This window comes from Anastrepha ludens, chromosome 5 (assembly GCF_028408465.1).
Source record: "Anastrepha ludens isolate Willacy chromosome 5, idAnaLude1.1, whole genome shotgun sequence".
Taxonomy (NCBI): domain Eukaryota; kingdom Metazoa; phylum Arthropoda; class Insecta; order Diptera; family Tephritidae; genus Anastrepha; species Anastrepha ludens.
The window spans coordinates 63343911-63370391 of NC_071501.1; the positions used below are offsets into that span (position 1 = coordinate 63343911).

At 44.4% G+C, this 26481-nt stretch overlaps 1 protein-coding gene across 20 annotated transcripts in view; it reads right to left on the reverse strand.

Moving 5' to 3' along the window:
• The window catches only part of LOC128865361 (uncharacterized), a 243725-nt gene that overhangs the window by 20273 nt on the left and 196971 nt on the right, over positions 1-26481 (reverse strand). For 19 of the 20 annotated variants that reach the window (XM_054105628.1, XM_054105639.1, XM_054105638.1 and 16 more), the window contains 34 exons: positions 23231-26437; positions 16346-16672; positions 15937-16254; positions 15532-15873; positions 15168-15464; positions 14799-15104; positions 14085-14732; positions 13699-14016; positions 13300-13635; positions 12924-13232; positions 12555-12860; positions 11843-12490; positions 11471-11782; positions 11060-11401; positions 10695-11000; positions 9685-10638; positions 9310-9621; positions 8912-9250; positions 8550-8849; positions 7525-8481; positions 6940-7254; positions 6539-6874; positions 6172-6483; positions 5800-6105; positions 5088-5732; positions 4707-5021; positions 4314-4646; positions 3575-4249; positions 2865-3512; positions 2491-2805; positions 1483-2433; positions 782-1423; positions 408-719; positions 3-347 (listed from right to left, as the gene is read on the reverse strand). In XM_054105628.1, the coding sequence (XP_053961603.1) occupies positions 3-347; positions 408-719; positions 782-1423; positions 1483-2433; positions 2491-2805; positions 2865-3512; positions 3575-4249; positions 4314-4646; positions 4707-5021; positions 5088-5732; positions 5800-6105; positions 6172-6483; positions 6539-6874; positions 6940-7254; positions 7525-8481; positions 8550-8849; positions 8912-9250; positions 9310-9621; positions 9685-10638; positions 10695-11000; positions 11060-11401; positions 11471-11782; positions 11843-12490; positions 12555-12860; positions 12924-13232; positions 13300-13635; positions 13699-14016; positions 14085-14732; positions 14799-15104; positions 15168-15464; positions 15532-15873; positions 15937-16254; positions 16346-16672; positions 23231-26437 (17634 nt within the window). The remainder of the gene's footprint in view (positions 1-2; positions 348-407; positions 720-781; positions 1424-1482; positions 2434-2490; positions 2806-2864; positions 3513-3574; positions 4250-4313; positions 4647-4706; positions 5022-5087; positions 5733-5799; positions 6106-6171; positions 6484-6538; positions 6875-6939; positions 7255-7524; positions 8482-8549; positions 8850-8911; positions 9251-9309; positions 9622-9684; positions 10639-10694; positions 11001-11059; positions 11402-11470; positions 11783-11842; positions 12491-12554; positions 12861-12923; positions 13233-13299; positions 13636-13698; positions 14017-14084; positions 14733-14798; positions 15105-15167; positions 15465-15531; positions 15874-15936; positions 16255-16345; positions 16673-23230; positions 26438-26481) is intronic. The other variant, XM_054105621.1, reaches the window with a different exon arrangement.

Here is a 26481-nt window from a genome sequence, read left to right on the forward strand (position 1 = left end):
ACATTTCGGTTCGGGTCGCTTGGGCGCACAACTGGTGAAAGGGTCGCCGGTATGATCTGGTGGGCAAGTACATATTGGCGTGTGATTAATGACATTACAAATCGCTTCGAAACCACAGGAGCCTGGACAGGGATCTCGACATTTTTCATTTATGCACGCTAAATGTGCCAGACATTCGGCGTTGATGGAACATTCAGGGCGACAATTGGGCGGCATGCCTAAATAGTTGGGCAGGCAAGAACATGACGCCTGATCGTTGATGCTGCGACAGACAGCGTTACTACCGCACGGTGATGGGACACAGGGATCACGATATACATCATTAATAATCGGCACAGTGGGGGGATCTAGAAGAAGAAACCGGTGGATAAAATATTTTCCTCTAGCATAGACATTTTGCCTCTTACGCGGTATAGGGTAACATCTTGTAAAGGCATCTCCCGTGTAACTATTACGACAAGTGCAAAGCGGACTGTGATTGCGTACGTGGCATTCGGCATTGAGACCACACACTCCAGGACATGGATCGATGCATTTCTGATTGACGCACGCCTTATCAAGAGAACATTCGCTGGAAGTGGTACACTCAGGGCGACAATCTGGTGGGCTGCCAATGAATGTTGGAAGACAAGAGCAAACCGATTGTTGCTTGACTTCCCTACATTGAGAATTCGGTCCACAGGGTGACGGCTGACAAGGGTTTACTACTTCAAATTTAGCTAGATGTACAGAAAAAACACCTTTAAATTTTTCTATTAAACATTATTTCTTCTATGCTTACGTTCCGCTATCACTCTGCAGTAATTGTACGGATCGCCTGTATATCCGCTTAAACAGTTACAGGTTGGTAAATGATTGCGCACATGGCAGAGGGCATTCTGCCCACAAGTACCTCGACATGGATCTTTACATTTGTTCTGTAAACAAGCTTTATTCGTAGGACAGTCTGAGTTCACTACACACTCTGGGCGACAACCTTCATATGGATTTCCTATAAATTCGGTCAAACACTGACAGGCGCCAGCGCCATTGCGCACGGTGCATTTGGTGTTGGGACCGCAAGGACTTGGTTGACAGGGATTAAGAATTTCTTGTGGCACGTCGCGTATGACATCGCAATAGCTGAATGGATCTCCAGTATATCCGCTTGAACATACACACATTGGTGTATGGTTAATTACATGACAGTCTGCATTTGCGCCACAAACACCTGTACAGGGGTCCTCGCAATGCTGATTGATGCACGCCTGGGAAAGCGGACACTCAGAGTTCGTTACACATTCAGGACGACAATTTGGTGGTGAACCAATGAAGTTTTTAAGGCACGAACATGATGGACTATCGTTGATAGCGCGGCACTCGGAATTGGGACCGCAAGGCGATGGGTGGCAAGGATTTTTAGGTACGTCTAGTTCTGGCACAACTGTAAGAAGACGTTACATGTAAATTGTCTGCGCTGATGGATAATTTTAAAGTATTTACTTCGTATAGGACTGCAAGCTACGAATGGATTGCCAGTGTATGAGTTGACGCAGCGACAAATCGGTGAATGATTGATGACAGTGCATTCGGCATTAATTCCACAAACTCCAGGGCAAGGATCGCGACATTTCTGCTGTAGACAGGCACGGTTCAAGGCACAGTCCGCATTGCTGGTACACTCCGGGCGGCAGGATGGAGGTGCACCAATAAACTCAGGTAAGCACGAGCACACAGCTTGCTGATTGATCACACGACATTGCGAGTTCGGACCACAAGGGGATGGTTGACAAGGATTTACTTGTACCTTAGTTGTTAGGGGTTGGCATAGAGCGAATGCGTTACCAGTCATACCTTCTGAGCAATGACACATTGGTACATGGTTATGTACTTCACAAATGGCATTCGAGGCACAAGTGCCCGGACAGGGATCTATGCATTTCTGACGAATACATGCTTTGTCGGACGGGCACTCTGTATTTAAGACACATTCTGGACGACAGCCTATCAACGGATTACCTTGATATGTAGGTAGACATTCACATTGGCCATCGCGACATACTGTATTGGGCCCACAAGGGTAAGGACTGCATGGATCTTCTTCCAGCTTGGGTGGAGGTGGAGATGGTGCTTGGCACGAGATAAATGCATCTCCACTTAAACCTGGTGCGCATTGACAAATCGGCGTATGGTTGATAACATGACACTGGGCGTTGAAACCACATGCACCTGGGCAAGGATCGCGGCATTTTTGATTTATGCAAGCTTGAGTGCTGGAGCAATCTGAGTTTCTAATACACTCCGGATGGCAATTCGGTGGACTACCTATATAGGTGGGTAAACATGAACATGATGGATTGCCGTTAATATCACGACATTCTGCGAACTGCCCACAAGGCGATGGCACACATGGATTACGCACTAGTTCTGGTGGTGACGCAGTTTTTGGTGGAGCTACATTGGGGATCAAATTAAAATTCTGTGTTCCTCGTTCATACAAAATGAGCTTACGTGGTATGCGATAACAGCGGGTGAAGGCATTTCCAGTATATCCACTCAGACAAGTACAAATGGGTGAGTGATTGCGTACGTGACATTCTGCATATGAGCCGCATGTACCCGGGCATGGATCCTGACATTTCTGATTAATGCACGCCTTATCGGATACACATTCGGCACTCGTTGTACACTCTGGTCTACACGCAGGTGGTGCACCACTAAAGGCGGGCAAACACGAACAAACGGCTTGTTTGTTCACTTCGCGACATTGTGAGTTGGGGCCACAAGGTGATGGCTGACAGGGGTTGATATACTCTTTCATAATCGCTAAACAAAAATTATGCTACCTTGACTTATACGGTTGTGATATGCCAAATTAGACTTACGTTTCTCTGGCAACTGGCAATAACTATACGGATCACCAATGAAACCATCCAAGCACATACAAGAGGGCAAGTGATTAATAACCCGACACAAGGAGTTTAGCGCGCATACGCCCGGACAAGGATCACGGCATTTCTGATTCTGACATGATTTATCCAGGGGACAATCCGCATTCGTTACACATTCTGGGCGGCAGCCCTCATAAGGATTACCCAAGAATTCAGGCAAACACTGGCACGATCCAGCATTATTCAATTGACGACACGCGGCATTTGCACCACAAGGATTCGGTTCACACGCCGATATGAACTCCGCTTGTTTCACTGGCTCCGGTAAACAGGCAGCAAATGGGTCACCAGTAAAGCCAGCGGTACATATACATATTGCTGTGTGACTAATCGTATGACAATGTGCATTCTGTCCGCATACGCCAGGGCAAGGATCGACGCATTTTTGATTAATGCATGCCTTGTCTTGACTGCACTCACTGTTTGTAATACACTCTGGTCGACAGTTTGGTGGAGAGCCCGTGAATTGTGGTAAGCATGAGCAGGATGGGGTATCGCCAATAGCACGACACTCAGAGTTAGGACCACAAGGGGATGGATAGCACGGATCTTTTTGTTCTTCCAAACGTGGTGGTGGTTCAACTAGAGGGGAACAAATTTTGTTTTTAGTAGTTTATTAATATTAGAAAATTCCAAGTGTTTACTTATTCGTTGACAAGACACGAAGGGATTTCCGGTGTAACGTATTGGACATGTACATATAGGTGCGTGATTTACCACGTTACAAATACCATTAAAACCGCAAGCGCCCGGGCAAGGGTCGACGCATTTTTGATTCTGACATGCCCTTTGTGGGCCGCAATCAGAATTGCGTACACATTCTGGTCGACATGTGGGAGGATTGCCAATAAAACCTTCAATACATGAGCAAACAGCGTTTTGGTTGAATATCCTACATCGGCTATTTGGACCACACGGCGATGGTTGACATGGATCAGATACGAGTTTCGCTTTAGGGGGAGGAATAAAATTTAGCGATGTCACATCGGTAAAAGGTATAAGGTAATATTTACGTGGTACAACGTCACATTGGAAAAAGGCATTCCCGGACATGCCGTCGGGACAGCGACACATCGGTACGTGATTACTGACTTCGCAGATAGCATTAACACCACAAGTACCGGGACATGGATCAACACATCTATTTCGGATACACGCTTTGTCAAAGGGACACTCGGAGTTAAGTACACATTCAGGACGGCAACCGATGATAGGATCGCCGTGATATTCCGGTATACATGAACATTGACCATCACTACATACCGCGTTGGGACCACAAGGGGACGGATTGCAGGGATCGTCTTTTACTGGTGGCTTAGCTGTTAATGTAGTGTTCATGAATAACTTGATATTAACCTTTGTAAATTATGCATTTTTTCTTACATGGTGGTGCTGGTTGGCAGCTAACAAATGGATCACCCACATACTCCTTGGGGCAAGAGCAAATAGGTATATGTTTTATCACGATACATTGCGCATTATATGCGCATGAACCCGGACAAGGATCAGTGCAACGATTATTGATGCAAGCTAAATTCGATGAACACTCTGAATTGGTGACACATTCTGGACGGCAGTTTGGTGGTGCTCCAAAGAACTGGGGTAAACAAGAGCAGATCCCTTGATTGTTTACATTTTTGCACTGTGAGTTGGGGCCACATGGCGAAGGCAAACAAGGATCGCGTATTGGTTCGGCAACAACTATTGGTGGTGGCGCTATATAAGAAGTATGTCGATTAAAAGAGGTAAGCATTTCGAGAAAGAAATCAGACTCACGCGGAATGGGATAACAACGCGTAAATGGATCGCCAGTATATCTGTTCTGGCAAGAACAGAGAGGCGAGTGATTGCGCACTTGACACTGGGCACCGACGCCGCACATGCCTGGACATGGATCGGTACATTTTTGATTTATGCATGCCTTATCAAAGCTACATTCTGCGCTTATGGTACATTCGGGTCTACAAGCTGGCGGCGTGCCGATAAACTCTGGCAGACAAGAGCAGACGCCTTGGCCACTAACTTCACGACACTGACTATTTGGACCACATGGCGATGGTTCACAAGGATTGACGTACTCTTGTATCTTAGCTAAAAGTTAATAAAAATATGCTAATTAAATGAGTTAAATTTTTTATGAGTAATTGTTTTCCTTACGCTTGTCTTCAACTGTACAATAGCGATATGGGTCTCCCATGTAGCCAAATATGCAAGAACAGGTTGGTAGATGATTTCGTGTGAAACACTCGGCATTCAATCCACAAGTTCCGGGGCAGGGATCGCGGCATTTCTGATTTATGCACGCCTTGTTTGATGGACAATCGGTGTTTAGTACACACTCAGGGCGACAACCTTCATATGGGTTGCCAAAGTACTCTGCAAGGCATTTACAAGAGCCTACGCCATTTTGTTGCAAGCATTCGGCGAATGGACCACACGGATTGGGGTTACAAGGATCAATAACTTCAGCCGGTTCTTGTACAATAAAGGTACACAGTACGAATGGATCACCAGTATAACCACTTTCACAGTAACACATTGCTGAATGGCTTATAACCCGACAGAGAGCATTATTGCCACAGAGACCAGGGCAAGGGTCTATACAACGATTGTTCCGGCATACATTATTGGACAAGCATTCTGAGTTTGTTACACATTCGGGGCGACAATTAGGTGGCTGGCCGAAGAAGTTCTCGAGACAAGAGCATGACGGTGAATTGCCTGCAGGTTGGCAATGACTATTTGGACCGCATGGTGATGGCTGACATGGGTTCACTGGAGTAGTATCACGCACTGGTTCAACTAAGGTGGATAAAGGGAGAAAGGTGGTCAGAAGGAGATAACTATTGCAAACAGGTGTTGAACTCACTTATGGGACGACATTGTATAAAGGGATTTCCTGTGTAACGTTCATTGCACATGCAGAACGGATTGTGATTAACAACCGTACATTTCGCATATAATCCACAAGTGCCTGGACATGGGTCCACGCAGCGTTGGTTTTGACACGCACGATTCGGTGCGCAGTCAGAGTTACTGGTACATTCTGGACGGCACGACGGAGGACTACCTTGATAGTTCGGTAGACAACTGCATACGGCTTGTGAGTTCACTTCGCGACATTGTGAGTTTGGACCGCAAGGAGATGGCTGACAAGGATTGCGGTAAATATCCACTGAAGGAAAAAAGTAAAGATATTCTAGCACGATGTTCGAAAAAACAAAATATAATATAAACCTACTCTGAACAGGTACACATTGCACAAATGCATTGCCGGTCATATGGTTAGGGCAACGACACATGGGTACGTGGTTATAAACTTCACAGATGGCCTCTGAAGCACAGGTGCCGGGGCAAGGATTAACGCATTTCTGGCGAATACATGCAAGATCACGCGCACATTCAGTATTTAGAACACATTCCGGCTTACACGCGACAAACGGGTCACCTTGGTAGTCAGATATGCAAGCACACTGACCATCCGCTGAGCAGATAGCGTTGGGCCCACAGGGGCTAGGATTGCAAGGGTCGATTGGTTCTTGTTGCGGTGGTACTAAAATTCATAGTATTAAGAGCATTTAGTGATAATGAAGTTACGCAAAGCTTACGAGGTGGTGGAGCTGGATGGCACGCAATGAATGCGTCTCCTACATAACCGGGCTGGCAGGCGCAGTTCGGTGTATGATTTACAACATTGCAAATAGTGTTCACACCGCATGCACCCGGGCATGGATCACGACAACGTTCATTTATGCAAGATTGGCCGCTGGAGCAATCAGAGTTCACAATACATTCAGGACGACAATTGGGTGGGGCACCTATATAATTTTGTTGGCAGGTACAAGATGGCACATTGTTTTGATTGCGACAAGTGGCATATGGACCACAAGGCGATGGCACACAGGGATCGCGAGGTACATCGGCGGGCTGCTGAGGTATTGGTGCTAAGATTGGGGAAATATTTGCTTTGGTAAAGTATTTTTGGAGCTGAATTTATTGCTTTCCTTACTTGGTAGCGGATAACAACGCACGAATGGGTCACCTGTAAGGCCACTACGACAGGAACATATTGGACTATGATTACGCACTTGGCAGAGTGCTTTTTGACCACAAATACCGGGACAAGGGTCGGCACATTTGCGATTTATGCATGCCTTATCACTTGCACATTCTGAACTGGAGGTGCACTCGGGTCTACAGGACGGTGGTACACCAATAAACTCATTAAGGCATGAACAGACTGCCTGACCATTTACTTCGCGGCATTGGGAATTCGGTCCACATGGGCTCGGTTCACATGGGTTTACGTACTCTTGTATGATAGCTAAATGAGTTTTGGTTTGTTAGACGAAAATAAATTAAAAGTGATACAAATAGTTACAAAGTTAGTAACTGCAAGATATAGTTGAAACAACAAACTACATGTTATTTATGTGACGACAGAACTAATGCCAGGAGAAGTCTGTGCCGGTAAAAACTGAAAAAATGTTTTTAAGTTCAGTAGGCAGCAGCTTTTCCTGTAACTTTGTTCTTCTGACACATCAGTATACGAGTACAGTTTTGCTAAATTATAAACTCAGATGCTCTAGCTTACGTTTTGCAGGCTTGGTGCAATGGCGATATGGATCTCCGGTATAACCCACAAAGCAGTTGCACGTTGGTAAATGATTGACGATATTACATTCGGCATTCTGACCGCATGTACCTGGGCATGGATCGCGGCATTTTTGATTCTGACATGCCTTGTTCGATGGACAGTCCGAATTGAGCATACATTCTGGTCGACAACCCTCATATGGATTACCGAAGTATTCGGGCTGGCATTGGCATGAGCCGGCACCATTATGTTCTAGGCAATTCGCGTTGGCTCCACAAGGCGATGGCGAACATGGATTGAGTACCTCGATAGGTGTGGACACTCGTACTGGCTGACAAAGCGTAAATGGATCGCCAGTAAATCCAGGTAAGCAGATACAGCGCGGTGTATGCGATACGACGTGACATTCGGCGCTAGTGCCACACAATCCTGGGCAGGGATCTTTGCATTGTTGATTAATACAGGCCTTTGTAGAGGAACATTCCGAGTTCGATACGCATTCCGGTTTGCAGTAAGGTGGCGAGCCGATGAAGTTTTCAAGACATGTGCACGACGGTGTGTCGCCAACTGCACGGCAATCCGAGTTGGGACCACAAGGTGACGGACGACAAGGATCGGTTGGAGTAACATCCAGTTGAGGCTGGTCGATGATGCGTTGACAAGCTACAAATGGATTTCCTGTATATTGCGGTAAGCAAGTACAAAATGGTTTATGGTTGACGGTGTTGCACTGTGCGTTGCGTCCACAACTGCCAGGGCATGGATCGATGCACTTTTGATTGACACACGCCAAGTTGGCTGCGCACTCCTGGTTAGCTGTACATTCTGGACGACAAACAGGTGGTGAGCCAAAATAGCCTGGTATGCAGGAGCAGACTGCCTGCTCATTCACTTCGCGACATTGAGAATTTGGACCACAAGGTGAAGGTTGACAGGGATTGACCATAACGCGTGCTGAAAAGTGAAGGTACCGAGGTAAGTTGACAATTCGTTTGGGGTGGCGGAGGGAAAATTATATTTACATGGCAATGGCGAGCACTGTATAAACGCGTTGCCGGACATGCCACTCGGACATGAACAGATTGGTATATGATTGATGACGTTACAAACAGCATTCGGTGCACAAGTGCCCGGGCAAGGATCAATACATTTATTACGTATGCAAGCACGATCTCGTGCACAGTCGGTACTGATTACACATTCGGGTCGGCAACCAGTGTAAGGATCGCCCTGATATTCTAGTAGGCAAGTGCAAATACCGTCGTTACACTGAGCGTTTGAACCACATGGTGAAGGATTGCAAGGATCTTTCTCAACGATGGCTGAGCAAAGAAAGAGAGCGCATATTTAGGTGGATAAAGCTAAAATATTTTCATTGTCTTACGTTTTGGTGGTGGTTCTGGTAGACAATAAGTGAATGGATCTCCAGTATATCTCGCAGGGCAGGTGCAGCTCGGAGTATGGTTGATAACATTACAGATAGCGCCAAAACCACACGAGCCGGGACAGGGATCGCGGCATTTGTCATTAATACACGCTTGACTGCTTGGGCAGTCTGAGTTAATAGTGCACTCCGGACGACAGTTAGGTGGTGAGCCGATGTACTTGGGTAAGCAAACACAGGAAGGTGAATCGCCAATGCGACGGCATTGGGAATTTTGACCACACGGGGAGGGGACACAAGGATCTACAGGCTGACGCTGAACAGGAGCAAGTGGTGTAGCTACAATAACAAATACAATGCGTCAATCCTTCCAAATAGTTATTAAATTATCATCTTACGTGGTATAGCGAAACAACGTGAGAAGGCATCTCCTGTGAAACCTGCACGGCAAGAGCAGAGTGGACTGTGATTGCGCACGTGACAATTAGCATTCTGACCACACATGCCTGGACATGGATCGACGCATTTTTGATTGATGCACGCTTTGTCGAAAGCGCACTCTGTCGAGATCGTGCATTCGGGGCGGCAGAGCGGAGGACTACCAATGTATTCGGGTAGACACGAGCATACAGCCTGCTGGTTAATTTCACGACACTGCGAGTTTGGACCACACGGCGAGGGCTGACAGGGGTTGATATATTCCTTGATAGCTGTTTTAAGATAAATGTCTATCGCTATAAATTCTAAACATTTTAACTTCATTGTTTGCTTACGTTGTTTCTCTACTTGGCAAAAGCGATATGGGTCACCACTATAGTCAGGTATACAACTACATGTCGGTACGTGATTCAGCACTACACAGATGGCATTTTGGCCGCAGGTGCCAGGACAGGGATCACGGCATTTCATATTTTGGCAGGCTTTGTCGGAAGCACAATCAGAATTTAACATGCACTCAGGTCTACAGCCTTCGTAAGGATTACCAAAGTACTCAGGAAGGCATTGGCATGAACCAGCGTCATTACGTTGCACGCAGCGTGCATTCGGACCACAAGGGTTTGGATTGCAAGGATCGATATGATCCAGTTGTGGGATTTTAATTTCCACACATTGTACGAATGGATCGCCTTCGAAGCCTGTTGGACAATAGCAGCTTGGAGTGTGAGAAAGAACTCGGCATACAGCACTATTCCCACACAAGCCTGGACAAGGGTCTTTGCATTTTTGATTGATACAGGCTAAATTAGTGGCACATTCTGAGCTAGTCACGCATTCGGGTCTACAATTAGGTGGAGCACCGATATAATCGGTCAAGCAAGTGCACGAGGGCTGGTCACCCACAACGCGACATTCAGAGTATGGACCGCAAGGTGATGGTTCACAAGGTTGGGTGGGTGGACGCGGTACCGGCAACTCTATGATGGGTTGGCAACTGATAAATGGATTACCGGAATATCTGTGCGGGCAACGACAGAACGGACTGTGATTAGTTACATGGCAAAGTGCATTAATGCCACAAACGCCTGGGCATGGATTGGAACATTTCTGATTAAGGCAAGCATGATTCAGTGGGCATTCTGAGTTGGTAGTGCATTCCGGCCGACAGAAGGGTGGGTTGCCTATAAAGGACGGTATGCAGGAACATACGGCTTGTTGATTAACTTCGCGACATTGACTATTTGGTCCGCAGGGTGTTGGATGACAAGGATTCCGTGGAACATCCAGTTCTGTAAAATTTTAATTTTTATCGAATTTTTAAGCGCTTCATTTATTTAAATCTTACTCTGTATGGGTGTGCATTGTATGAAAGCATTGCCTTCCATACCGTCGGGGCAGCGACAAATTGGTATGTGATTCAAAACTTCACAGATGGCATTAGATGCGCATGTTCCAGGGCAGGGGTCGACGCACTTGTGGCGTACACAAGCGCGATCTCTGGCACAATCCGTGTGCAACACACATTCAGGTCGACAGCCTTTATAGGGATCGCCAAAGTATTCTGGTATACATGTACACTGGCCATTGTTACATTGTGCATTTGAACCGCAGGGCGAGGGAATACATGGATCGTCTTGGGGCACAATTTCAGCTGAATAAAAAAATTTCGGAGTACTAAATATGTTTCTTTTCATTCTAACTTCTACTTACTTCGTGGTGGAGGTAACGGATTACAGACAGTGAATGGATTGCCGGTATAACCTGTTTGACATGTGCAAATCGGTGTATGGTTTATGACATTGCATAATGCACTGAGGCCACAAGAGCCTGGACAAGGATCCCGACATTTCTGATTAATACAAGCTTGATGACTGGGACACTCCGAGTTGAGACTGCATTCTGGACGACAAGATGGGGGTGTTCCAAGGAAATTCGGTAAGCAAGAGCACGATGGGGTGCCATGCGCATCACGACATAGGGAATTTGGGCCACAGGGTGATGGTACGCATGGATCTTGTGGCTGAAATTGTGGCGGTGGTGGAGGAGGTGACGCTATTGGAGAATAACGTGGTCACGTCAGTTTTTTTTGTTGTAAAGATGTGAAAAGGCAAGAGGTCTTACTTATAATTCGGAAGCAACGCACAAACGCATCGCCGGTGAAACCATTGTCACAAGTACAGATGGGACTGTGATTCCTAACGCGACATTCAGCATTCTGTCCACAAACTCCCGGGCAGGGATCAACACATTTCCGATTAATACATGCCTTATCGGTGGAACATTCAGAGCTAGTTATGCACTCTGGTCGACACGCTGGTGGACTGCCTACGTACTCTGGCAGGCAGGAACAAACCCCTTGACCATTAACTTCACGGCATTTGGAATTAGGACCACACGGCGATGGCTGGCAGGAATTTTCGTATACTTTCGGCGCTAAAAATATAAAAGAGATGAGGCACACTGCTACCGCATGCAGCTTTAAAACATGCTTACGTTCTTCTTGGACTACTTGACATAATTGATATGGATCACCAATATAGCCGGAATAGCATTCACAAGAAGGTATATGGTTGATCGTTTGGCATATTGCGTTTGCACCACATGTGCCTGGACAGGGATCGACACATTTCTGATTTTGACAAGCCTTGTTCGATGGACAGTCTGAATTAAGCACACATTCCGGTCGACATCCTTCATATGGATTTCCAAAGTACTCTGGTAAGCATTGACAAGAACCCGCACTGCCACGTTCTTCGCATTTAGCGTTGACGCCACATGGACTCGGACTGCACGGCTTTAGCACTTCAATTCGCTTATCTTTTACTGGATTACATTGCGAGAATGGATCACCAGTAAAGCTGTCTTGACAGAGACACATGGGGGTGTGACTAAAGACACGACAATTGGCGTTCAGCCCACACAATCCAGGGCAAGGATCTTTGCATTTCTGATTTATACATGCTTGTTTCAACGGGCATTCTGAGTTGGATATGCATTCAGGACGACAATTTGGCGGTGAACCTTTAAACTCTGGCAGGCATGAGCACGACGGAGAGTCACCAGAGACTCTGCACTCTGAGTTTGGACCACATGGCGAGGGTACACAGGGATTAGGAGGTGTGTCTTGAGTAATAGGAGCAACTATTTGAGGAAATCCGTAAGCAGATAAATAAAATGATTTATTGATAATTAAGTAATTTCATACTTATTTCCAGACAACGCACAAACGGATTCCCTGTCATTTGACTGCGACATGTACAGAATGGGTTATGATTGACAATATTGCACACAGCATTAAAGCCACATGTTCCCGGACATGGATCGCGACACTTGGAGTTCTGACATGCTTGATCGGGTGGACATTCAGAGTTTGTCGTGCATTCTGGACGGCATTGCGGTGGACTACCTATAAAGCCTTGGAGACAAGAGCAGACACCTACATTCTGCAGTTCACGACACTGACTGTTGGGTCCACAAGGCGATGGTTGACAAGGATTTCTTATTATGGGCTCTATAAGGTAAGGCAATAAAGCAATTTGTAAAATTCTAGATTATAAATGAAGCTTATAATTACTTTCAATTGCGTGGCACTCGAAGAAGGCATTGCCGGACATATTTTCCGGACAATGACACATGGGGACGTGGTTGTTAACAACGCAAATTGCGTTGTTACCGCAGGTTCCAGGACATGGATCGATACATTTATTGCGGACACATGCGCGATCTCGTGCACAATCTGTATTGAGGACACATTCTGGACGACAGCCTATATAAGGATCACCCTGATATTCCGGTATACAAGTACATTGGCCATTGTTGCATTGACTATTTGGGCCACATGGTGATGGAACGCAAGGATCATCGAACACTGTTGGTTGAGTTGCTGTTATCGAAGTAAAAAAAAGAGTTTGCGTAACGAGTTAAATCCTTATATTTCATTGATGTCTTACGTTCTGGTGGTTTAAGATTACAGTTGATAAACGGATTGCCTATATAGTTTTCTATACAAGTACATGTCGGTGTATGATTGATTACTCGACATTCTGTGTTTAGACCACAAGCGCCAGGACAGGGATCTCTACATTTCTTATTGATGCAAGCCTGCTGACTTGGACACTCCGAATTGATAGTGCATTCTGGTCGGCAATTGGGTGGTTGGCCGATGAATGCAGTTAGACAAGAGCAAGAGGGAACACCGTTTATATTCCGACACTCTGCGTTAGGACCGCAAGGTGAGGGTAAGCAGGGGTCACGATATTCTTCGCGTTCAACTTCAATGGATGGCGCTAAATGAGAAATTAAAATCAGTATGGAAGATATTCCTGCTTTCTGTCATATCTATTGCTTACGTGGTATGGGATAACATCTAGTAAATGCATCGCCGGTAAATCCATTATTGCAAGTACAAATGGGACTGTGATTCCTAACACGACATTGAGCATTGTTGCCGCATGGATTGGTCGCGCATGGATCCACGCATTTTTGAGCGATGCAAGCCCTATTTGTGTCGCACTCAGAGGAAATGGTACATTCAGGACGACATGCAGGTGGAGTGCCTACGAAATCCGGTAGACAAGAACAAACAGCTTGTTCATTTGACTCACGACACTGAGAGTTTGGACCACACGGCGTGGGCTGGCATGGATTCACGTATTCTGTACGCATGGCTGTTATGGCGGTAATACAGCAAAATGAATAGAATTTTAAACTATAAGAATAAGAAAAAATTTCTTACGTTCAACAGGAGGTGTGCAGATACGATATGGATCACCGGTATAGCCGTTAATGCAAGTGCAAGATGGCAAATGATTGACTACTTGACAATCGGCATTCTGGCCACAAGTGCCTGGACATGGATCTTGGCACTTCTGTTGCTGGCATGCTTTATTCGAGGGGCAATCGGAATTCATTATGCATTCAGGGCGGCAACCCTCATAGGGATTGCCAAAGTATTCCGGCAAGCATGCGCATGAACCAGCACCATTATGTTCGCGACAAACTGCATTAGGTCCACACGGACTCGGACTGCAAGGTGTTCGTATTTCGACGACATCACGTTCTGGTGGAAGACTGCATTGCACAAATGGATCGCCGGTATAGCCAACCACACAGTTACATTGTACAGCATGGCTAATCACACGACATTCTGCATTCAAGCCACAGCGTCCAGGGCAGGGATCAACACATTTATGATTGATACATGCTAAGGTGCTGGCGCAGTCTGAGCTCGTAACGCATTCGGGTCGACAATTCGGTGGACGGCCTATATAGGACTCAAGACAAGAACACGATGGTGCTTCACCGATTGGACGACATTGTGAATATGGGCCACAAGGCGATGGACGGCAAGGATCCGTTGGTGTGATGACACGTTGTGGTTCAACTGTATAAAAAATTAAATGAAGTTGCAACTTTTTTTCCAAAAAGGCATTAGCAATGAATTTCTTACTAATCGGTTGACAGCGTATGAATGGGTTTCCACTGTATCGAGGCGGACAAGTGCAGAAAGGGCTATGATTGACGACAGAGCACTCGGCATCAATACCGCATGTGCCCGGGCATGGATCCCCACACTTCTGGTTTAGACAAGCCTGTGTAGGGGCACAGTCAGAATTCGAGACACATTCAGGGCGGCAAGTTGGTGGACTGCTCATGAAGTTGGGCAGACAAGAACAAACAGCTTGTTGGTTGACTTCGCGACACTGAGAGTTCGGACCGCAAGGTGAAGGATGACATGGATTTGTGACTGTAATTTCTGGCAAAAGTGTGAATAATTAGTATCGTAGAGTTGGGTAACAGCAACGCTTAGCGAGCTTACTTGGTGCTGGACTGCAACGAATGAAAGCACTGCCGACAGTGCCATCTGGGCATCTACACATGGGTATATGGTTTATAACATCACAAATGGCGTTTTCACCACATGTGCCAGGGCAGGGGTTGGCGCATTTTCTGCGTAAGCATGCCTTTTCGCGCGAGCAGTCAGTGTTCAAAACACATTCGGGACGACAACCTGTGTATGGGTCCCCGTGATATTCTGTAAGACAGGTACAAATACCATTTTGGCATTGAGCATTTGCACCACATGGTGATGGATGACAAGGATCGATGGGTTCATCTAAAAAATTAAATGGAATTTGTTCATTGCAGCCGTTGGCGATGAGTTTTGGTAAACATTTGCTTACTAATGATTGGTTCTGGTGGAATGAGGTGACAGTTGGTGAATGGATCGCCCGTGTAACCTTTGGGACATGTACAAATGGGAGTGTGGTTGATGACACTACACTCGGCGTCAAACCCGCAAGAGCCCGGACAGGGATCGATGCATTTTTCGAGTATACAAGCCTTGTTCGAAGGACATTCAGCGCTGATGGTACATTCCGGATGACAGTTGGGTGGCGCCCCAATGTAATTTTGTAGACAGGAGCAAGACGGTACGCTGTTGATGTTGCGACAATCGCTATGTGGGCCACAAGGTGAGGGTACGCAAGGATCCCGTTCAATATGAGAAATAGCTGGTGGCGGGGCTATAGCAAGTGAAGTAAAGTTAACGATATTTTTCACATATAAGGGACTTCAATAACCCTTACGTGGTATTGGATAGCAACGTGTAAACGCATCGCCGGTAAAACCATTACGGCACTGACACAACGGACTATGATTGCGCACGCGGCACTCAGCGTTTGTGCCACACGTGCCTGGACAGGGATCCACACAACGTTGATTTATGCATGCTTTGTCATGGGCACATTCTGTGCTGAGAACACATTCTGGGTGGCAGTTTGGCGGTACGCCAATATATTGTTCCAAACACGAACATACCGCCTGGCCATTAAGCTCGCGGCACTGAGAGTTGGGACCACATGGTGATGGCTGGCACGGATTTATTGGTGGTGCCTCACGAATGGCTATAGAAATCCAATAGCGACGAGAAAAGAGAAGAAGCAAAATATGGAAAATCACGATATTTATTAGGTACGTAGGGGCAGATGTGCTTACGTGCTGGTGGCTCCAAATGGCAGTAACTATAAGGATCGCCCGTAAAACCGATGCGGCACATACACGACGGTACATGATTTATAACGCTGCAATCAGCGTTTGTGCCACAAGTGCCTGGGCAAGGATCGCGACATTTTTGTTGAGTACATGCTTGCGAACTAGGACAATCCGAATTGCGTATACATTCGGGTCGACACGACTGATAGGGGTCACCGAAATAATCGGGTAGACACTGACACGAGCCAATGCCATTACGATCGCGACAAATGGCATTCGAGCCACATGGATTGGGCTGGCACGGTGTAATTTGCTCGTTTACAATACGCTCTGTGGGAGAGAAAGAAAGAGAGATGCGAAAAAGACAAAGAGTTAGAAAGGTTTGACATGTGTGTTGTAAGATATGCCATTAGTAAAGTCAACACACCTTTTGAGTTTCAGTAGCGCAGCTTTGGCAATTTGTATGCTTGTTTTGTTTGTTTGCCTTTTACATTCCATTTTTTTGTTTTTGTTTTAATATATTATTTAGAGCACGTAAATATAGGTTAGAGCACGTAAAATATTTGCTTAATTGCCAACACACATTATTACACTGTTACGGTGGTTACGTTTAACGGTTAAATCAGAGTAATCGAAATATATGACAGTTAGACAACAATTTGCGGTGCACTTGTAACGGTTACACTTAGCTTAATAAAGGTTAAACGAGTGCGGTACAACACTGTATGGGTTGTTTCTTTTTTTGTGTTTTGTTTTAAATAAAACTTGTGTTCATTTTTGTTAAGTTCTTACTCAATTGTGTTTGTGTGTGTAAAAATGCGAGCGTGTGAGTGCAAATGCATGTGCGCGTTTACTTTAGCGGTACATACTTAAGTATACGAGTAGAAAATTTCGAAAATTCGACATCAAAATTTTCGTGATTATTTGATCAGTAACTTGTGTTTGCCTTTCCAATGAAACGCATTTGTTTTTAGCTTCCAATTTGAAATATTTTATTGAGATCTTTTGTTTATTAAATAATTTTGAATATTAATTTAGTAAAGCTTTACTTAGACTAGCTTAAACAATTAGATTTGTTATGGGTTAAAATGTAGCATCCAGCGTTGATTGGTTTATTAAAGCAGTTGACGTTCAGCAGATAATGAATTTTTGGGCCGTTGATATTTTTTATTCAAATAGAGATATCAATTTGGGTTAGCTTTGGTTAGGGCGGTACGCAAAAAACAACGCAGAACTCGACGAAGATTACAGACTTAGTATGAGGGGCTTGCTAGGTGTATCAAATTATAACATTTGTGTAAGCAGTGTTTGGGGGTATTAGGACCAGCAATTTGTGTAAGGCTTGGTTTGGTTTGTTTTAGTTTTGTGTTGTGATAAGCATTTCATATTCAGGCTTTATTTTAGGCGATATTTGGTCAGATTATTTTGTTTTTATTTTTACCAGACTTGGGATTACTTTCTAAATTCAAATCTGGTCCGACTAGCAGTAAGATTGATTTTCTAGGCTTTTATTTCGTTTTAGAAAAGCGTTTTATTTAATTTTTTGCTATTGCAACACTCTTACAGCTAAAAACTAATATACATCCAACATCAAGGCGTATTATCTATTTCCATGGACTTATAAACTACATAAATACGTCAGAGTTAAGAAATACGGGTATATATTCAAAAGGTGAGGCAAATAGTAAGGCGAGGCGTGATTTTTATTTTATTAAGGCAAGTAAAGCGCTTAGCAAGTTGATATCATAGATAAATAAAAAGCATTACACAGGGCATGTTCTTTTTAATTTTTTCGTACATATGTATGTATGTATAAGTAGGTCAATAAATAAGTTAATAAAAACAATGCCTTTTACAGCTGCCACACACTTTCAAAAGCGAAACAAATTCGGACAGTTCGTACGAGATTTGTGCCTGTTGAAATCTGCATTTTGCCGCTGAAGTGTCCAAGATGAGTACACACATGTGCGGTGTGCGTGGTGAGCAGTAAAGAAATAAAAATGTTTTCTTTTATGTTTTCCCGTAAATTTGTTCTTTTGCCTAAAAATGAGACGACTTTTTTATTGTTTTATTTAATATTTTCCCGAGCTGCCAAAGCTTTGAAAATTACCAGTGGATCCCCATGCGAAAATTGGTATAAAAAGCTTTCAGATCGGGCTAACATTAACTAAGGGAACAATAAATAAATATGTCTAATTTTTTTGGCATACAGCAAATTAAGAAAAACGTTTACACATCCTAGTATACACATATAAATATTTGAATGTGCGTAAAAGCGCAGTGCAACAGTAGAATGTTGCACTTGTTTCTTCTCATTGCAATGCATTGTGTTTGACAGTGTAACAGACATGATTTTTATTTAAAAAAAGTGAGTTATAATAATAAACAAATTAGAACAGATGATGTGATCGCATTTTGTGACATTTATGAGTTTTGTGAATTTAAACAACAAATTAACGTTTAAGGTGTAAACGAAATAAAAAATGCATTTTGTTGTGCTTGACAATTATAAATACTTATATATAGAGCCTATAAATATATTTATTCATCATTCATGTCAGAAAGATTTTCTTTATAACAAACATAAATTTTACGAAGTTAACCGTTTATACAAAGAACTAAAATGGTAAAGCTGCAGTTGGATAGACAGATTATAAACATAAGCAAATGAAAAAGCGTCATCAAAAGTGACAGTGCTGAGTACACTGAAATTTAACCTTCTGGTAGTATTATTCTCTAACCGGAGTTATGTAACTACGGCGAAAGAAGCCGCCGATTCGCTTTCGAATATTGTATATTCGCCAAAAAGGTCAACATTTGTTGCTGTCGGCTCGTGATGTAAAAACTCTACATCATGGGCCATTTGAGAGGAAATTAAAAGGATGTAAATGCACAATTCGCTTAAACAATTGCGTTAGTCAGGTTGCAATCAAGGCCCTATGATCACTGACAAGGGAAATCACTCTTACGCTGACGCTATCAAGCTAATAATATGCAAGATACCGTATGGCTGATTAGTCTGTTAAGCCCCGCACCCATGAGGTAAGTCCTCCGCGTAAAGAGAGTGCGACAACTTATGGCCTCGAGGTAAGCCTATCTCTACACTGATATATAAGATTCCCTTGGCAGCCGGTTCCAGAAGGTAAGTAACCAGGAGTATATTTCTGCTGCGTTTGCCAAAGACGGCTTTACCCAAAATCAACATCGGTTAGATGCAACCAGTGAGACGGGTGGTGCCATCTTAAGACCCGCTATAGCCTTAAAACACATAGGGAGTAGTCCATGCGCTATGTGGCCAGGGGTTGGCCCCACCTTTATGGCTTCCACCTCGCAAAATGTGCTCGCGCAACCAACCAGCACTCCAAATCTCAAGGGAGTTCACCCGAGCAACCCCAACCCCCTTCTACTTCACAACCCTTGTTCTAACTAACTAACCAGCAGCTGTTGGTCTGTGTGTCAGACCAGAGAAACTCGAAATTTGACATCAGTCAAATGCAACTCTTGCAATGGCTGGTGCCGCTTTCGGAGGTGATCTGGCCTGCGTACCATCCGAAAATGAGCTCGTGACTACGTTGCTCTCTACTGTCGAGCAGTTCACCCGCAACCGCCCAGCGTGGCGCGTAATGCACAGCAGGACCAACTTAGACAACCCCCACCAGAGGGAGTCTCACTGGTCTTCTATGCTGACGATGTGTTCCAAAGTGGATGCTTATAGCAGCCTTTCTCACTTTTTCACTGCGAGGAATCTCCTACTTTCCCCCACTAAATCCACGACGACCCTCTTTACCACCTGGACGAAGGAGGTCAAACTATTGCTAAAGGTGAAATTCGGTGACACACCCATACCGACAGTTAACAACTCCAAAATGTTTGCGTCGAATTTGATAATTTACTCTCATATTCAGCGCACATAATCACAATTGCTACTAAGGTCCCAAACTGCAAATCTACTCTACTGCATCCCTCTCCCTCTGCACCCAACCTGTCAAAGTAGCACGTTTTCTGAGTGATGAGTAGATGAGTTAGACGAAGACGATCTGTGACTACATCGCATTGACAGAGTTTAATAGGTCTATTTATAAGTTCGTGCGGTTTTACAACAGATGGCGTAACTTGATTATTATTCCATCGATCCACATTTCCAAACATTCATTGAAGAGCTACTGTCGTAAGGCACAAACGTCAGTATAAGTTTTTTATTTGAAGCGTAAACAACAATATTTTTACCACACTTGAAAATGTCGAATTTCGTGCCAAATAATGTGTTTTTGCGGGGAATTCTTCTTCATTATTTTAATATGAAGAAAAAAGCAGCCGAAAGTCATCGTATCTTGGTGGAAGTTTATGGTGAGCATGCTCTATCTGAGCGAACGTGCCAGAAGTGGTTTGCACGCTTTAAAAGTGGTGATTTTGGCTTGGAAGACGAAGAACGCGAGGGTGCGCCGCCAAAGTTCATGGATACCGAATTGGAGGAATTGCTCGATCAAGATCCGGCTCAAACGCAAGAAGAGGTTGCAAAAACTTTGGGAGTTGATCAATCAACCATTTCCAAACGTTTAAAAGCCATGGGAATGATCCGAAAGGTAGGCCATTGGGTGCCGTATGAATTGAAGCCAAGAGACGTTGAACGCCGTTTTATGGCATGAGAACAACTGCTTCAACGGCACAAAAGAAAGGGTTTTTTGCATCGAATTGTGACTGGCGATGAAAAGTGGGTCCATTACGACAATCCAAAACGTCGGGCAACGTATGGATACCCTGGCCATGCTTCAACATCGACGTCGGCGCAGAATATTCATGGCCTGAAGGTTATGCTGTGTATCTGGTGGGACCAGCTGGGTGTTGTGTATTATGAGCTACTGAAACCGAATGAAACGATTACGGGGGATGTCTACCGACGACAATTGATGCGTTTGAGCCGAGCACTGCGAGAAAAACGGCCGCAATACGCCGATAGACACGACAAAGTTATTTTGCAACATGACAATGCTCGGCCACATGTTGCACAAGTGGTCAAAACATACTTAGAAACGCTCAAATGGGATGCCCTACCCCACCCGCCGTATAGTCCAGACCTTGCGCCATCCGATTACTATCTCTTCCGATCGATGCAACATGGCCTGGCTGACCAGCACTTCCGTAATTACGATGAAGTCAAAAAATGGATCGATTCGTGGATTGCGGCAAAACCGACCGAATTTTTCACAAAGGGAATCCGTGAATTGCCAGAAAGATGGGAAAAAGTAGTAGTAAGCGATGGACAATATTTTGAATATTAAATTTGTAACCAAAAACCGCACGAACTTATTCATAGTCCATTAGAAGGCTGCTACAACAACAACAACAATTTATTTTCTTATCTCCAAAGACTAGCAAACGATACTGATATGTAGGAATTGGTTCAGCAAAACTTAATGAACTTAGGGCGCATTTAGGAAATCATATATTATTTGTACCCGTTCAATTATGCTTATGTAAATTTTATGACTTAGTCTCTAAATGAAAGTAACACTTTTTGATGTTTAAAGCCGAGAACTAAAATACCATAGTTCCAAGACGTCATCTGATTTCGAAATTTTTGAAAATGCTTCTAAATCGTCATGCTACTAAAATCATTTATAAACAAAGCAAATCATACTGTCCCAAGTATATTCCTTTTGGAGCACAAGAAGATTGCGAAGAAAGATTCGGAAGAGATGCCGTCAATTGATGCACTGCAATTTCATTTACATATTATAAGTATGACTTAATCCAATTCAGAGACAAGAATTAAAATCCATACAAACAACTTAAAAATAAGTAGATTGCGCGAAACTTTATCAAAAGCTTTAAAGAAATCAGTATAGACGCATTCCACCTGAAACTATATCGGAAGAAGACGAAATACAGTATTCACTAAAAACAGCAAGATTCGAAACTGTATGTCGGTTGTAAACAAAGTCGAGCTGTTTTGGCGAAATCAGAAATGTTGACTTTAAAAAAATCAAAACATTTTATTGGAAATATTATATTTTCAGTTCACTTGGCAATCTTTTTGCGGTTACAGCTGCTCATTTGATGAAATAAACGAAAGCTCTGGAACGATTCAGTTCAAAGATTGCATCCGGTAATCGTATGTCATAGAAGCCGATGCAACCACGTACCGTGGGTGAAAGTGGAAAATGGATTGTCGGTGTTTGTGAAGGAAGTTTTGATCAAACTCTAGGGAATTTGTTCTTTTCATACCCATAAACGGTTAACTTGGTAAATTACTTCATTTGTTTTTTGTTAAGAATGGACGTTTAAGATAAAATATTAAAACTAAATACAAAAAAAAAATACTTAATACTTTTCAAAGTAAGTCTTTAAATAAACTCAAGCAAGAAATGACACGTAAGTGAGATCATACATTTTTGGATTTAAGTTGTGAAGTGAGAAATAATTTTTCTCGCAGTGTAATTGCCAACTGTGCAGGTACATATACAAACATAAATATGAAAAATTCTGTTCTAATTTGTGTGGCAACTACGGATGGCATATTCTGTGCTGGAACTTTAAGGCACATGAACTTTAATGCAAATCAAAAATACAAGTTTCAACCGAAGCTAATTTTAGAGTATAAGTCGTTTATTTTTTAGTAAAGAACAATAATGAAAAGCTGCGCCAAATACGATTTAATACCCAACAGTTCCACTAACAGAATTTGCCATTCAGATAACAACCGTTCTTTATTGCTGTAATGATGCTAGAATTGTGTTTTTAATACATAAAAGCACCCAGTTTTGCAGTTTAGAAAGCATATTGATTCATGGCTTAAAATATATTTAATATAAAATAGCAGTTTTTTTAGCGTTTAATGGTTGCATCTGTGTTATTCACATATAAAAATGCGGTAAATTTTTGTCTTACCTTGTACTGGCTGACAGCCGGTGAATGGATCACCGGTATATCCCACTTCACAGGTGCAGATGGGCATATGATTGGCCACATTGCAACGCGCATTGAAACCACACGAACCCACACATGGATCTTCGCATTTCTGTCGTATACACGCCTTTGTTGACGAACATTCCGGATTAATGGTACATTCTGGTCGACAATTAGGTGGTTTGCCTAAAAAGCTGACTGCGCAAGAGCATGCGTAGCTATCTCCGACTACCTTACATTCGGAGTTCGGTCCACATGGTGATGGTATGCAGGGATTGGCTGTTGGTGTTTTCTCAATGACACGTTCTTCTATGTAACAGCGTGTAAACGGATCACCTGTGTAGCCGGCATTACAAGTGCAGATCGGATTGTGGTTTATTACTTGACATTTGGCAAATTGGCCGCAAGCGCCAGGACATGGATCTACGCATTTCTTTTGTATGCATGCAGTTTGCAGTGAACATTCAGAACTGACTATGCACTCTGGTTTGCAGGCCGGTGGCGAGCCCAACATACCTGGCTGGCAGGCACAGACGGCACCCTGTGCGGTTGCTTGACAAATGCTGTTTGATCCGCATGGACTTGGCTGGCATGGATCTCTGGGCGTTGGTTCTCGTTGTATTTCCGGATGGCAATTGATGAATGGATCGCCAGCGTAACCCTTTGGACAACTACATATCGGAATGTGGTTGCTGACATCGCATTGTGCATTTTGACCACAAGTACCTGGGCACGGATCTACACATTTCTTGTTGAGACAAGTTTTATTCGGTGAACAGTCTGTGCTGAGTGTACACTCGGGGCGACACCCTACATAGGGATCACCTTGATAATCGCGTATGCACGTACAAATGCCATTGTCGCATTCGGCATTGGCGCCACAAGGCTGGATATCACAGGGATCTGTCGATACGGTGGGCGGTGTTTTGATTTCGATTATTTCCACGCATTGCGAAAATGGATCGCCGGTGAAACCGCTGCGACAAGTACAAACAGCTAGATGATTCTGTATGCGGCACTCCGAATTGATACCGCATGTACCTTCACATGGATTGCGGCATTTCTCAGCTATGCAAGACTTTTCGGGTGAGCAGTCAGTGTTTACGACGCATTCAGGGCGGCAATTTGGTGGTGCGCCGATATAGTTGGGTAGGCATGAGCATGATGGTTGATCACCACTAGCTCGACACTCGGCATATAGCCCACAGGGTGATGGGAAGCATGGGTGTCTTGGCGCCTTGGGTTCATCTTTAGGTGCAGGTGGTGGTGTTGGATAGCAACGCGAGAACGGATCACCCGTCATATCTAGTGGACAACTGCATATAGGATTGTGATTGATTACTTCACACTTTGCGTCTATGCCGCAGGTACCGGCACAAGGATTAGCACATCTAAAGTTATGACAAGCCTTATTTTGGGGACATTCAGCATTGACGGTGCACTCTGGTTTGCAGTTAGGTGGTGCGCCGATAAACGAGTCTAAGCATGAGCATACGGCGAGACCATTTGATTCGCGACATTTGCTGTTCAGTCCACAAGGTGATGGCTGACATGGATTACCTTGTGGTGGGGGCGATGGTGGCGCAACTTGACGTTGACAATTTGAGAACGGATCTCCGGTGTAGCCTTCATTGCAAACACAATTCGGCACATGATTAACGGCGTAGCATTGTGCATTTGAGCCGCAAATTCCAGGACAGGGATCTTTACATTTGTTGCGTATGCAAGCCTTGTCCGTTGGACAGTCAGAACTTAGCACACATTCGGGTCGACAACCATCGTAAGGATTGCCTTGGTAGTCATCTATACATTTACAAGAAGCTGCACCATTACGCTCAATACATTCGGCGTTCGCGCCGCATGGCGACGGCTCGCACGGTTTGACCGGCTCTTCAATAGCAGGTACACATTGAACAAAGGCATTACCAGCAAAGCCCGCAGGACATGAGCAGGAAACGGTATGACTTATCACGCGACACTCAGCATTTGTGCCACAAGAACCAGGACAAGGATCATGGCATTTATTATTAATGCATGCTTGACTTGATGGACAATCTGGGTTGATTATACATTCTGGACGGCAGTTTGGTGGCGAACCGAAGAACTCTGGTAAACACTGGCAAGAAGGTCTGCTGTCAGTAGCTTTACAAATTGAATTGGGCCCGCACACATTGGGTACGCATGGATCGCGCGGTATGCCCGGATCACGTTCTTCTGGTGGCTGTGGCGGTGGTATATCAAAACAGCGCTTGAATGGGTCGCCTGTTTTACCAGGAGAGCAACCGCAAATTGGACTGTGATTAATAACTTCGCAACGAGCGTCAATACCGCAGGCGCCTGCACATGGATCAGTACATTTTTTGTTGACACAAGCATGCAATGCCGAGCATTCGCTGGACACTACACATTCAGGTCGACATTGTGGTGGACTTCCGATGTAACCCTCTAGGCATGAGCATACTGCATGACCGTTGATGTCACGACATTGGCTGTTTGCGCCACAAGGCGATGGCGAACAAACTGCTTGCTTAGGTAGTTCGATTATATCCTTAAGTCTGCAATTGCTGAACGGATCTCCTTCATAGCCCGTGATGCATGAACAAACAGGGATATGGTTGAGTACTTCACAAATGGCATTAATACCACAAGTGCCGGGGCATGGGTCCACACATTTGTTACGCATACAAGCCTTGTCGCGTGGGCAATCTGCTGAGAGCGTGCACTCTGGACGACAACTATCGTAAGGATTACCTTGATAGTTGTCTTGGCAGCGACATTCTCCATTGAAGCAGTCGGCATTCGGTCCACATGGGCTCGGATCGCAGGGATCGTTAGGAATTTTTGGTGTTTCTATAACTGGTGGTATTGGACTGCAACGTATGAATGGATCGCCTGTATAACCGTCAATGCAGTTGCAAATTGGTACATGATTGAGTACGTGACACTTGGCTTCGAAACCGCAGGAACCAGGGCATGGGTCACGGCATTTTTGATTGATGCATGCTTCAGTTGGACCGCATTCTGAGTTGAGAACACATTCAGGGCGGCAGTTTGGTGGTGCACCGATAAAGTCTTGAAGGCAAGAGCAAGCCGGACTACCGCCGATAATTTGACATTTGGAGTTAGGTCCGCAAGGCGAAGGCACACAAGATGGGGGGCGCTCTGTAGGTTCTACATCGTGGATAATTGCTACAATAGAGAAACAGAGAAATCATAGTTAAGTAATGCAATTT